At 43.8% G+C, this 13,735-nt stretch overlaps 1 protein-coding gene across 4 annotated transcripts in view; it reads left to right on the plus strand.

The window, feature by feature from the left end:
- SHLD1 (shieldin complex subunit 1) overlaps positions 1 to 13,735 on the plus strand; it is a 72,975-nt gene that overhangs the window by 41,297 nt on the left and 17,943 nt on the right. The window contains exon 2 of one of the 4 annotated variants that reach the window (XM_050952239.1): positions 13,233 to 13,312. The exons of the other annotated variants lie outside the window; for them this stretch is intronic. Coding sequence (XP_050808196.1) covers positions 13,233 to 13,312 — 80 coding nt within the window. The remainder of the gene's footprint in view (positions 1 to 13,232; positions 13,313 to 13,735) is intronic. 4 annotated transcript variants of the gene reach the window in all.

Here is a 13,735-nt window from a genome sequence, read left to right on the forward strand (position 1 = left end):
ACTAGCTGAGCAAGGACATCATATGGATTTTCCAATTAGTCAGGGATGAGAGCTTTGTCTCCTTCTAACACTAAAGTAGTGCTGTGACAGCGGAGTGGCAATACTTACAACGAAAACACTTGCTAATGTATCTGTTTGGTCCAGATGCCCTAGGACTGCCAGAGGCCCTAGAGCTACTGGGAACCTTGAAAATGCTTCATAAACTCCCCAGGTCCCGGTCAGCTATGTATCCATTATTACCTCCCTGAGAGGCAGAAGAATTCTTCTGTTGACATAACTCTGTCTACACTGCAGGTTATGCTGGCTTAACAATGTCAGGTGATTTTTGACACCTTTGGGCGACATAGCTGGGTTTACTTAACTTTTTAGTGTAGCCCTGGCCTGAGAGAGCTCAAATAACGTTAGTCTTCCATTACCCCCGAACTCTTCACCTTTCCACTCCCTTCCTCCCCTTTTTTGCTTAATTGTGAATGTCATCCTGTCTCTCTCCACTGCCTTTTTTTGTTATTACTCCCACCCTAACAAGTGATGTCTATGTAATGTTCTGATTTTATATATATAATAGCCAATGCAATTATGCACCATATCACGTGAAATGTGCAGTATTCAGTGACATAGACAAACTCTATGTTGTTTACCTTTTTGTATGTTATGTCTCTCGATGAATATTAATACAAAACTAAACACACAAAAATAAATGACTGCTTTGCTTCCTCTGTGGCTGCCAAATGGGGTTATCGGTAGTTAAATTTTTCTCCTGATGCAGTGTTAATTAAAGATAATAAAGATAGCATGAGACGTGAAGCATAAACAGTGCGAGCGAATCCATTTCGTACTGCACCAAGGCTTTGGAGGAGGAGATTTGGTATTGCTGCTTGTTTAATAATATGAGTGAGTCATGCATAGAGTCAGTGGCAGCATTCCAGAAACAAAGTTCAATTCAATGGGGAATGTTGCTGCCTGTGAGCTCGTGCTAATGGATTTCATTCCTATGTTACAACAGAGTGGAAGGAAATATCGGGGAAAATTTAAATTGGCCACAATCTGCTCTTCAGCTCCAGCAGTTTCAACTATAAAGCTGGGATATTTGAGCACAGGGAAGATCATGGGCTGGTGTTAAAGTGCATCTCTCCATTGCTGTTGATGGAGAGATACCAGCTAAGGATCTGGCCCTGAGTTCTCAGTAAAAGATTTGGTCCTGCATAGGGAAAGCTAAATACTTCCCCCCACTGCAACAAACAAATTTAAAATGGCATGTTTTCTGTCACTCATGCATCATCCATTTGTAACTGATTATAGCCGCAAAAGCATATGGATAGTTTTGACCACTCCAGGCTGGTAACTTGCCTAAAAGCATTGAGGGCATCATGCTGCTTCAATGGCTTTTTTAAAAGTAAAAGTCTGCTTTTGGGGGGTCCACAGAAAACACTCTCTCATGCTGATTTGCCCACTGCTGGCCTTTTAACAGATGCCTGGTTATGATTCAGAAAATATGTAGCTAGTTTCCCCCAAAAATCTTTATGGGGTCTGGTTTAAAACTTGAAGTTGATGTAACAGACGGAGCCTCTTGTGTTTGCAAGCTCTCTTGAGACCATGGTAATTTTCTTTCTGAGATCAGCTGATCTGAGTCTTTGTACCAAATTCATTTCTTTTAAACCATGAACAAATTGTTAATATTTCCCGTAGGAATCCCCTATGCAATCAAAACAGAACTTGCCCTCCAGCAGCAATACCAACTTGGTACACAATAATTAAACTTCTACGGCCAAGTTCTTGCCGCTACACCTGTGAAGTCAGTGGGCTTGCAACTTGGAAGTCAATGAAATAGAACTGAGTTGCACTAGTGGAGCTGGGAGAAATTGGCCCCTTGGAAATAGATTAATTCAGCATGCATCAAGAGGCCACTCCAACTCCCCTTGAAGTCAGTAGGAATCTTTGCATTGACTTCAGTAAATGCTGTGTCAGACAGAACAGGGATGGGTAGGGTTACCAGACATAACCTCTTTTTCAATCCTCCAGCTGGGAGGAATTTTCAAATAAGAGGAAATGTCCAGGAAAACCGTCTCTGTGCCCTGATTGGTCCCTTCCCTGCATCCACAGCTGCCAAATCCTGCCAAGCCTGGCCTGCCAGATAAGCAGAACTGGCAAGTGCCTCCTGGCTGGGCCGTCCGTCCGCCCACCCCTCTGCAGGGCCTCAAAGCCCAGCCAGGAGGAGTGACAGGGCCAGGCCCTGGCTCCCTGCCCTGGGGAGAGGGAGAGACCCACAGGGAGGCGCTGGCGGAGTGTCCCAGGCCTGTACCAGCCACGCTGCCACCGTGACAGGGAGCATGTCTCTGCCCCCACCTCAAGTATGAGGCCACAGGTACCCATTCCAAACAGGTACAATCCCAAATACCCTGTCTCAATACACACTCACCCCTCCACCTCCCCCAAACACCCTGTCCCAGTACACGTACACCCCTCCAGCATCCCTCAAATGCCCCCTCATACACCCCTCCCAGTACACACACACTCACCTCTCCCATACCACTCAAATACCACCTCCAGCTTTTCCCCCCACCAGAAGTGTCCTCTATTTGAAAACTGATGAGAAAACTGGCGCTTCTCGGTTTAGCTTTGGTGGAACCAGCGTATATCCCTTTGCTTCGCTCTCTTCGTGGTATTAATAGTGCCACAGGGCTTGTCACCAGCAGCTGAAGCAACAGCAGATGTGGCCATTGGACTTGGCAGAATCTGGTCACTTTCAGGTAGAGAGAAACATGAGCTACAATGCTTGGATCTGGATCTTCATTTCCCCAAAGTTTGGTTAGTTCCGAGATTTTGATTAAACCCATTTTAGTGACAGGGGTCAGCAGCAAGGATCAGAACCAGCTCTAAACTCCCTCAAGAGTAGAAGGGTTGTCCAACAAAAGGAAGGATGGCCCAGTGGCTAGACTTTCAGCAAATCACTTAGTTTCTCTATGCCTCAGTTTCTTATCTGTAAAATGGGGATAACGGCACTGTCCTATCTCACAAGGTTGTTGTGAGGACAAATACATTAAAGACTGTCTGGTGCTTAGATACTACAGTCATGGAGGGCCAAATAAGTACCATAGGCTAGAAAGTTCAGGGTAGCTGAGATCTGGAGATTTAGTTGGGGTTTACTTTAAGGACAGTTTCGTCCCAGCATTCAATGTTGAATGTGCCTGCCAGGCCATACATACATGCACATTCTGATGCTCCAAGTACACCTTCCCATAATACTGGCATGTTTTGGCATGCCCATGATCCAGTCCTAAAGTTGTGACAGTAGGATTAGCAACAAAAAAAGAAAGGAGGCAGCTGACTAAGGATATTTCTCACCTCTCTATTTACACAGTGAACGCTGGGTTGCAGTTGTGGACCTCTAGGCTTGCATTCCATGCTAGCTGTCATATTAGCATTAGTGAATTAGGGGAGGGCCACCAAGAGTTTGAACGAGCCTCTACGAAGGATGAAGTCATTGCATGTAGTGTGCATCCTTAAGGAAAAGCTCTGCAGAATGTAATAGAAAGTGAAAACTGTTCTGTAGGACCCTGCAAAATTTAATAGTTACATCCCTGCTGTTCTACAGATTGGCCTAAATAACCTATAGAAGGATATCATTCTCTCTCTCTCGTAGTCTTTTGGAGTGATATCTATAGAACACTGTTGGTTTCATCCGTAAGTTCTTTTTATAGGACTTTTTCGTAGAAGTACTTTGCTGGCTTTGGGCAATGGCTGCAGGAAGGTCAGTGCTCTGTTTAATGTTCAGTGTGAATATTCCCAAAAGCTCCATGCAGGATTTGAAAAATGTCAGTGCCACAAATGTGCCTCAGCGCTCTTGGTTACAGACAAAAAATTAAACAAGAGAAGCGAGCAGTACAATAAACCATCCTTAGTACAACGGCATTATCCTTGTAACAAAAGCACTCAGGGGAAATATAAGAAATACAGTAGGTGACTTTTAATCTGCAGAGCACGTTCAGTCGAAGTAGCCGGTGGAAGCAACCTTTGATCACTTAGTCTCAGATTTTGCCATCCTTACTCAGGGTAAGCAGTGCCTTGCTTGTGAATAATCCCATTAAAATCAATGGGTTTACTCACAACATAAGGGATTACTCAGTGTCGCTGCAAAAAGGTTTGACTTGGACTCCATATTTTATGTAGTATTGTTGGAAGGTAAAAAATCCTTTTCCTACCTCTACTTTGGACATAACGTAGATCTTGCAGGCCCAACTCACAGCACATGATCTGCCTGTATCTGGCCCTGCGAACATCTCCAGGGTTTAATGGACATCATATTCAGAGAGTTTTATACTAATGGCTGGATAGCAGCTATATTGACCTTATCAGTGAGTTATCGGGCTCAATACAGGAGTAAACAGATGGAACTCTGCGGCTTGTGATCAAGGGGAGTTCATAGTAGATGATCTGATGGTCCCTTGTGGCTTTAAGGGTGTGATTCTATGAATAACTATTATTGTAGCATTCACCATTGGGTTGAGAATGATCATCAGCATGTTCAGATGGGGGCAGAAAACATTTAGTGCTTTACTTCTTCAAATCACTACCCCAATAATGAATTCTCCCACTTCCTTTTGAGGTTGCTGCTATTCTCCGCAGTAAGCCTGGCATTTTTCTTCAAACGGATACCAGCCCAGCCCCTCATTATATGGGAGCACCACTGGCTATTCAGCTGTTTTAGCCACTCTCATCAGACCGGCATCCAAGCACCTCTAGCCAACCTAGTGGTTGAAATACAGCCAGGCGTGGGCAGTCGACGCTGTCCCAGCCAGCAGAAATGCACCAGCAGCAGTGTGCACCAGAACAAAAAAAACAAAAAAACAACTTGTGTAAGCATGGTGAGGTCATGGACTGGGGCTCAGGAGAGCTGGGTTCTGCTCCTGTTCCGACACCAACCTGCTGGGTGATCTTCGCCAACTCACTTCCTCTCTATTTCCCTTTCTCCTCTTCCATTTAGATCAGGGTGGCCAAACATATTGACTCTCCGAGCCACAGACAACAATCTTCAGAAGTTTGAGAGCCAGGACTCGGAGCTTCTGCCGTGTGAGAGGCACCTGCCAGGACTTGGGGCTTTAGCCTCACTGCTGCTGAAGTCCCAAGCCCCGGCAGGTGCACCCTGTGGGGCTGAAGCCTGAGACCGCTCTCCTTGCTAGGTGGAAGCCCCTACCCCTGCACTCTGCTGCAAGGCAGAAGTCCTGAGCTTCCCTCGCTCCATCTGGTAGGTTCAGAATGTGGGGGTGGGGTCATGGGAGGCTCAACGAGCCGCCCTTTAAGTGTAAAAAAGCTGCATGCAGTTCGCGAGCCATGGTTTGTCCGCCCCCAATTTAGATTGTGAGTTCTTTGGAGCTGGGACATCTCTGACTATGTATGCCCAACCCTAGCACAATGGGTCCCCAATCTCAGTTAGGACATCTAGGCACTACAGTAAATGACGGTAAGAAATCGCTCTCTCTCGTATCTTTGGAAACTTGGTGTGTGTGGCTGTGACCTTCTCCTATTAAGCATTTTATAAAGGGTGTGGAGTCACAATCTTATAGCAATATTCTGCCCATATCTGAAACTCTGTAGGTAATTTCCTATAGAAAATGACTGAAACACCACAAAAACTGTGAAAGATTATTTTATGCAAATACATGCTGGCTCCCCTCCATGTAAACACCTCTTTGATATGATTCCATTCATATTGCTCAGTAATCTGTTCATCTCAATTTTCCTAATCTTTAATATTTTCACAAAACTTTTTAAAAAGGAAATTAAACTCTCTTTTCAGATAGGGAGCTTTGATTAGGCTTAGCAGCATACACTATACAGCAGGCAGTACTGATATCTGGGTAATTAGGTTGAGTGGCCTGAGCAGTTCTCAAGACCTAAACCCTAGAGGAGGAAAAAAATTAATGTGCCAGTTGTCTTCATAAAACGAAGGCAGATTAAATCGGGAGCACAGTCACAGCATTGCTTTTACGGGTACATCTGCTGCAAACTAATTACCTCTTTTGCCCATTAGGTTAATCAGTGTTTTTGGTTTGTGTCTGCAGTAAAAACAATTAAAAGCTCAACACTCCTATTTTTATTTTTTTGATAAATTTACAGGTGCTCTGCTTTTGAGAGTAATTTAATTTTAGTTTGATGTGTATTATAGTCCAAAGTGTTCTTGTTAGACATGCTCTCTCTAATATAATTTACCTGTATCTAGAATGTAATTTTCTTTTCAATCACCTTCTTTCAGTTCCTTGGGCTGTTTTTGTTGAAGGGTACAATAGCTTTTTCTCTTTTTTAAAGAAACAAACAACTTTGTGTAAGTGATTTTAAAGCAAACAAAGAATTGCCATTGGCCCTGATTCAGCAAACCATTAACACACATGCTAAAAACTAAGCTTGCATTTAAGTCCTGTCGACTTCAGTGTTTTGTTGACTAGGGAAGGACTTAAACACATTCTCAAGTGCTTTGCTGTCTATTATAAAAATAATTGGGAAGGTAAATGCACTAGATTGGAGCAAATTCTGTCATGAAGCTGCAAAGCTGTTATGAAATATGCCCACATGTATATGTTGTGGTCAACTGGGGCAGATGTAAATTGGGATTTTGCTGTGTCGAATAGGGTAAAAGACAAGCATCCTCATGCATGTAGGGATTGGGCACTTCATAGTGACCAGTATCAGAAGGGTAGCCGTGTTAGTCTGGATCTGTAAAAGCAGCAAAGAATCCTGTGGCACCTTATAGACTAACAGACGTTTTGGCGCATGAGTTTTCGTGGGTGAATACCCACTTCGTTGGATGCATGTAGTGGAAATTTCCAGGGGCGGGTGTATATATATATATATATATATATATATATATATGCAAGCAAGAAGCAAGCTAGAGATAACAAGGTTAGTTCAGTCACGGAGGATGAGGCCCTCTTCTAGCAGTTGAGGTGTGAAAACCAAGGGAGGGGAAACTGATTTTGTAGTTGGCAAGCCATTCACAGTCTTTGTTTAATCCTGAGCTGATGGTGTCAAATTTGCAGATGAACTGAAGCTCAGCAGTTTTTCTTTGAAGTCTGGTCCTGAAGTTTTTTTGCTGCAGGATGGCCACCTTAAGATCTGCTGTTGTGTGGCCAGGGAGGTTTCATAGTGACTGACAAGGTAGAGGTGGGATTTTCAAAGGCGCCTAAGGGAACTAGGGATCCAAATATCAGTGAAATGCCTGGAGAGGTAAACACCTATCTCCTGGTAGGCCCTTTGAAAATCCTGGTCTGTGCTCCTAAATCACCTGAGCACTCTTGAAAATCCTATTGTGGGTTTCCTTCAGTGTGTCATGTAGATGAATGCAGTTATATAATTCACACATTAACATCTGATGTTACAGGTTAGCGAGGCTGCTCCCAGTGTGCTCCGGGTGCCTAACTCCCTGAAGCCCCTTTGAAAATATGAACCTAATATACATAAATTGGGCAGTTCAGTCACAGGACCAGACAAAGCCTGAGATTCTGCCGTTGGAAACCCAGGTGCAGACCACTGGCGGTGAGCAGAGGTTGTGGGCCAGCTCAGACCAAGTGAGTGAGTGGTGCTTGCCTGGAACAGCAGAGGGGTGGGGAATGCGTTGATATTAGTGCAGCCTCTGCAGAAAAGTCCCCCACAAAGTCATGGTGAAGGAAACACCAGGAAGGGGGAAATGTGTATATCCTAGCCCATGTGTGCGTGTGCTGTGTTAGGAGCGGGTCAGTACACCGCCTGCTAACACGGTGTCACAATAGGATTGAAAACCCTCTTCACAAAGCAGGGGAGGATGTGAAATGGGGTCTGGAGCAACAGGAAACAGTGGCAGCAGCCCAACTTTTAGTTTAACAAGCCTTCTTGTCATTTAGTGCATAGGCCCTCTAGTTACAGCCACATCTAATTTCGTGTGTGCTGCAGATAGGAGTGGCCATAGAAAACCATAAACACATCAGGCCAGATCCTCAACTGGTGAAAATCCTCCTAGCTCTATAGATTTATACAAGCTGAGAATCTGGCTCATCACCTCTACCTATAAATACACATTGTGTAGCTGGGCACTTGGCTCCGCAGGCACCCCTCCCACTGAAAGTCACGTACACCCATCTTAAGGACAGACTTGGCGTTGCTTACCTAGGAATGGTGAGTGTCATGTTTTGAAGCTATTTTGTTAATTAAATCAAGTTCCTAGTCTTATGTAACCATAAGACCCCAGGTTTCAGTGAATAATGAAGCTGTGTTCAGAAGCTCCATATCTCGGAAACAGACATTCCACATTATAATAGCTTTTTGCTTTTCGTCTTGTCTATTTAATTGGCTCCCAGAGTGCTAAAAGTAACTGAATTTCATCTTGATGGTTTGATTTAAATGAGCTTTTCATTCCCATTTCAACTTACAGCAATTCTGAAAAAAAAAATCTCCTCACAGGTCATTAATTACTTCCACCAACACATCTTCTTAGGTAAGCAGAGCAGTATCCACATATGCTTCCCCATCTTCCCATTCAAAAAAATTTGTCCATAAAAGCATGCGTTCAACTAGCAAGATACTGGAGTAGATCTGGTGGGTTGCAAGTGCAGAGAGGAAAAGAACTGTAAGCTATATCACTCTGTTAAGAGGAACTTTTTGCCCCTTTAAAAAAACAAACAAACAACCTACTAGCTGGCTCCTTCAGCTTTTCAAAGGGTCCCTACTGGCCCAGCTAATACAGCATGCCTCCTGCAGAAAGCCTTGGCTCTTTGGTTGGCCAGGCCAGAGACATCAGCTCAGCCTGTTGCTGGTAGAGAACAGAATTCCTCCAGCTCAGTGCAAGGTTGCAGAAACTTCCTTTTGATGCATTTGCATTTACATTCTGGCCACTAATCTGTCCTAAATAGGGGTCTACTCTCGTAAGCACCGCACTTGTTTGACTACACGTTTCCCTCTGTAAATGGGTGCTAGTTGTTTATATAGCTTTGTTATATTTTCTCTCTTTTTTGTCTATACTGTGACTTTCATTCCTTAGGCTGTGTCTACACTATGGACCTTAGAGCAGTGCAGCTGTACCACTACAGCTGTGCCAGTGTAAGGTCTCCTGTATAGCCACTGTTTGCTGGCAGGAAAGAACTCTCCTGCCAGTATAATTAAACCACCCCCAACAAGTGGTGTTAGCTATGTCACCAGCAGAGCCTCTCCTGCTAACATGTTTCAGAGTAGCAGCCGTGTTAGTCTGTATCCACAAAAAGAACAGGAGTACTTGTAGGAGTACATTAGAGACTAACAAATTTATTTGAGCATAAGCTTTCGTGGGCTTATGCTCAAATAAATTTGTTAGTCTCTAAGGTGCCACAAGTACTCCTGTTCTTCCTGCTGACATAACGTTGTCCACACCAGTGCTTTTGCCAGTGAAACTTACGTTCGTTGGGAAAGGGGTGTTTTGTTGTTTGGGGTGTGAAGAAAGTTTTACCAACAAAAGTGGTAGTGTAAACAAAGTCTTAATTCTCTTCTTATATTTCTCAGGTAAGCGGGAGTGGGTGGGTGGATTTCAGAAGAACTACGTTCCTATTTAGTTACCAAGTGAGAACAACGGGAGTTGCTAGATGCTAAGCAAGAGCTACCCACTTTATTTAGACCCACTTCTGAAAATCTGCCCTGTAATCGACAGACTTATAGGCTTTCCTCACAATTTACCCCATGGCTATCTACTGAAATAGTGAATGTCAGAGGTAATTGAAGTTAATTGTCCAATTCGCTTACAGGTTAATAGATTCACAGACAGGGTTAAATCCTTAGCTGGAGTAAGTTGGTATAGCACAGTGGTTTTCAACCTGTGGTCCACAGACCCTTAGAGGTCTACACATGTCTAAGGAGTCCACGAAAGATGACTATGAAAACAGTTTCAGATCCCAGAAGAGGCATTCTGTTTTTCTGATCAATCAAATGTATGAGAGTACCATGTACTGGTCTAAATTGGGACGTGTTGTCGTTACCATAGACACCCATAGTTTAGCACTCTCTCACTCTGCATCAAATGCGGACTGAGCATGTGCAACATTTATATTTGAATTCTATTCAGTCAATTTTCAGTCTAAGACTTCCACAGACCACCGAAAGCGGTCTGCACTTACATTTGAAAAATTTTAGGGGTTCGCAAATGAAAAAGAAAAAGTTTTAAAACCACAATTGTAACACCTCTGTCCAAAACGTTCACTAAACAATTTCTGAATAAATCAGATTTATTAAAAAAATAATATTAATTCAAAAGTTGAAATCCCGGCTCCACTGAAGTCACTGACAGAAATCCCATTTACTTAAGTGGGATCAGAATTTCACCCAAAGTCATCTTCATGGATAGTCAAACAGAGAATTCTTCCTGTAAGTTGTTTGCTATGATTAGTGCATCTGACTCCACTCATGGCTGATTCTGTTTAAAAATGCAGGGCTAAGGACATCGGTAACAAGATGCAATCTGTAACACCTAGCATACCAGATTGGTAGGGACCAAAAGCTGTTACTGTTTGCGCTTGGTGAAATAAGTTGGATCTCAGTTCAATTCATGCTGCATAAGTGTCTACAGAAGACAAACCTCCCTAGCAACTTTCATATGTATTGGCACCTAGCTGAGGGACCAAGGACTGAATAGGCAAGGAGACTAAACTCATCTCTTACCCAAGAAGCGGTCTGTTCAGGTCAAGGGTGAGGCCTTGCTGCTGCCCATGTCAGAATCATACTAAGGATGCCCCATGTTTTCCCCTCTTGCTGAGACACTGTAGAGTCCCATGGCCAAAGTGCATCATTGGAGATGTAGTGCAGCTCAGGAGATGGGTCCCTATGGGGCAGAGAGTTGAAGGCCCCAAACTACAACTCCTGTGAGACACTGTGGCTGCACAGACGCTCCTCAATTTATGCAAGTGTTCCATACCGGAATGCCTTGTGTAAATCGAATTTTGCGTAAGTCAGGAATGTATACCTGACAATTATGCCTCTCTCCCTCCCCCGCCCCCAAAAAAAAAGCGTACAAAACTTTTTCCGTAAGTGCAGATTTCCGTAAATCAGGTTTGCATAGCCCGGGGAGCCTCTGTATTTCCAAATAAAACAGTTGGTTTTGGGAGTATTTGTTTTTTCAATGAAGAGACAGAATTTTCTGCAGAAAGCAGACAGTTTATGTGAAAGATTTCATTTAATTTAAGTGGACATCCAGTTTTACATTTAAGAAGTATCTGTGGAAAATGTCAGTCCTAAACATGAGTAAAAATAAGAAACAAATTGTAGCTGTTCCTAAGCCTCCAAGGTATGAGTATCATCTGTAAATTTGTCCATCACTCTGCTACAATAATTTTTCTAGTCATTACTTACCTTAATGTAATACTGTGCCAGAGCTTATTGGAATCAAATGCTTGTTAAAAATTCATTGAAATAAGCAAACCAAAAATGACAAGGAGTTTAAAAAGTGACAAACGTCCCCTAGATAGTAAACTTTTATATCTGTCTGGCTTTTCATTGTCCTATATGGAAGATGGATTTTTTTCTCTCGGTTTTTCAGAAGTTTCCTTGACAACTGTTTAATAATATTTGAGCCTTCACTTTCCTTAGTAACGAGGTGTTCCCTTCATTGGCTGGAACAAAGGCAGATAGCTATCTCTGTTATATACAGAGGGCCTCCAGTTCTTGTATATGGTTGGTATCTCATTTCTTGATCAACTGCTGTGATGAGAGGAAGGAATGACACAATTTTTCTCTTGGCGCACAGATAAAAAGCAAGCCAAAAAAGTGATTCCTACCCTCCCATGACTTTGGGGAGTTTAAAAAAAGATTAAAAGATGACAAGTTACTCATTTGAAAGTTTAATCTTTCTAAGGCTGCTGCTATCAGTGTATCTGAACCCCTCATAGTCTCATGTTTTTATCCTCTCAACACCCCTGTAAGGCACTGAAGTGTAGCTATCCCCATTTTACAGGTAGGGACCTGAGGCAGGCAGACAGACTAAGTGACTTGCTCAAGGTCATGCAGGAAGTCTGTGGTGGAGCAGGGAATTTAATCTAGGTTTCCTGAGTCTCAGCCCCAACCACTGGGTCATCCTTCCTCTTAATACTCGCACAAAAGAGTGCCTCTCGCTGATTTTGTTCTGCTCCTGGGACATCATCTAGCACCCCTGTGTGCAGATATAAAAGCTATCATAAAGCTGGATCACTAACTTGCTTACATGCCCACATGGGAATATAAGGAAGAATGAATCCCCAGACTCACACACACACCCTTGTAGGGCCTCACTGAACCTTGGGTTTGCTACTATGTCTTGTCTCCAAAACACGCCGGGCGGGTGGGGAGGAAGGGAGCAGAGCCATATGTCCATCCCTAATGCACTAGCCAGTTATTAAGAGCAGGGAAAATATTTCATACCAGCTCTGGTTGAAGTTGAGATGTACTATGCGAGGGAACCCTAAACTGTAGCAGCAACCCAAAAAACTGTCTGGATGTTCTCCTCGATCAGCCTACATTCTTAGGGAAGTGTTGTCAGGGAAGTGTTGTCAGGCAGGTGGAGATTGCTTCTCTGCCTACAGGTGTAGTTTGTGGACACTGACTGATTGAGTGTCCACGTCTGAACATGCAAGTTAGATAGTGTTAGACGTGTAACTTCTATGCATCTACAGTTCGGAAGGGTAGACTCACCTCTGGCACGCCCCCCTGTGGCTGGTCATGGTGTAGCAAGCGCTCCTTCTCTAGTGCCCCCTGCCAATAGCCTATGAACAGCTGCCTCTTCTCAGCCCTCCGGCCAGCTCATTTTGAAGTCTCTCCCCTTCCAGAGAGAGACTGGATCCTCAGCTCTGATCTACCGCCAAGGTAGCTGCCTGTGGGTTGGCCTTCTCAGGCCCACTCCAAGAGGCTCCTTCATCCCTGCTGCTTTGTCTCATGAGGGCCAGTCGCAAATCATAAGCTTCCTGCTGAAGCTCCCCTGCTCTGTACTCAAGAGAGGCACTGCAGTGTTCCTCTACTTCAGGCTCCTTCTAATCTGGGCTTCCTTTCCTTGTAGTCATCACCCAGTTCCTTCCCCAGCTGGGCTTCACCTTTAATTAAGCCTGATGTGCTCTCCAGGTACAGCCAGGGGCATAGTTAGTCCCTTTCATTGCCTGTGCGGGGTACACACCCCATCGCCCACTGGCACAGAAATGTAGAGGTCAGCATTGAGATGAATGAGCTCTTTATACATCAAAAGCAAGCAAAACAGGTCACAAATCCATTTGTCTCCTTTACAGGTCACTGCAGAACGACTTCCTCAAGGTCACAGAGCTAGCTGGTATTAAGAATCCCTTGCTGAATTTTATGCATTATTTTGGTACTTCAGAGTGAACTTTCCCTCTTTGGCTTCTCATGTTTCATTGGAAAAAATCTCTAGGTGCTCAGTTCTTGTCTTGTGGCAGTTCTGACTTCTGAACAATATGACATGCCTTGTTCTTCTGGACCAAATGTCACAGAAATCTCATTTGTGCAGCGATCTGCAGCTTTTGTCATCTGAGATTGATACAGAAGTACACGGAACAAGAATACAAACCTGAATAACTGATCGCTAGCACGTGGTGTGGCTGCTTATCACATTCAGTAGGATGCCTCCAGGAAAAACTGTCGGCTTCTTTTGGAATATTGGAAAGTGGGCAAATTTTGGTGCATGTCTGGGAATCTGAGCTGCCTAGTAAAATGCATTGATGGCTGCTTTATTTTTTAATTATCTTTGAGTACATAGGAAGTGCCAAACAGGATC

Source organism: Gopherus flavomarginatus, chromosome 4 (genome assembly GCF_025201925.1).
Source record: "Gopherus flavomarginatus isolate rGopFla2 chromosome 4, rGopFla2.mat.asm, whole genome shotgun sequence".
NCBI classification, from domain to species: domain Eukaryota; kingdom Metazoa; phylum Chordata; order Testudines; family Testudinidae; genus Gopherus; species Gopherus flavomarginatus.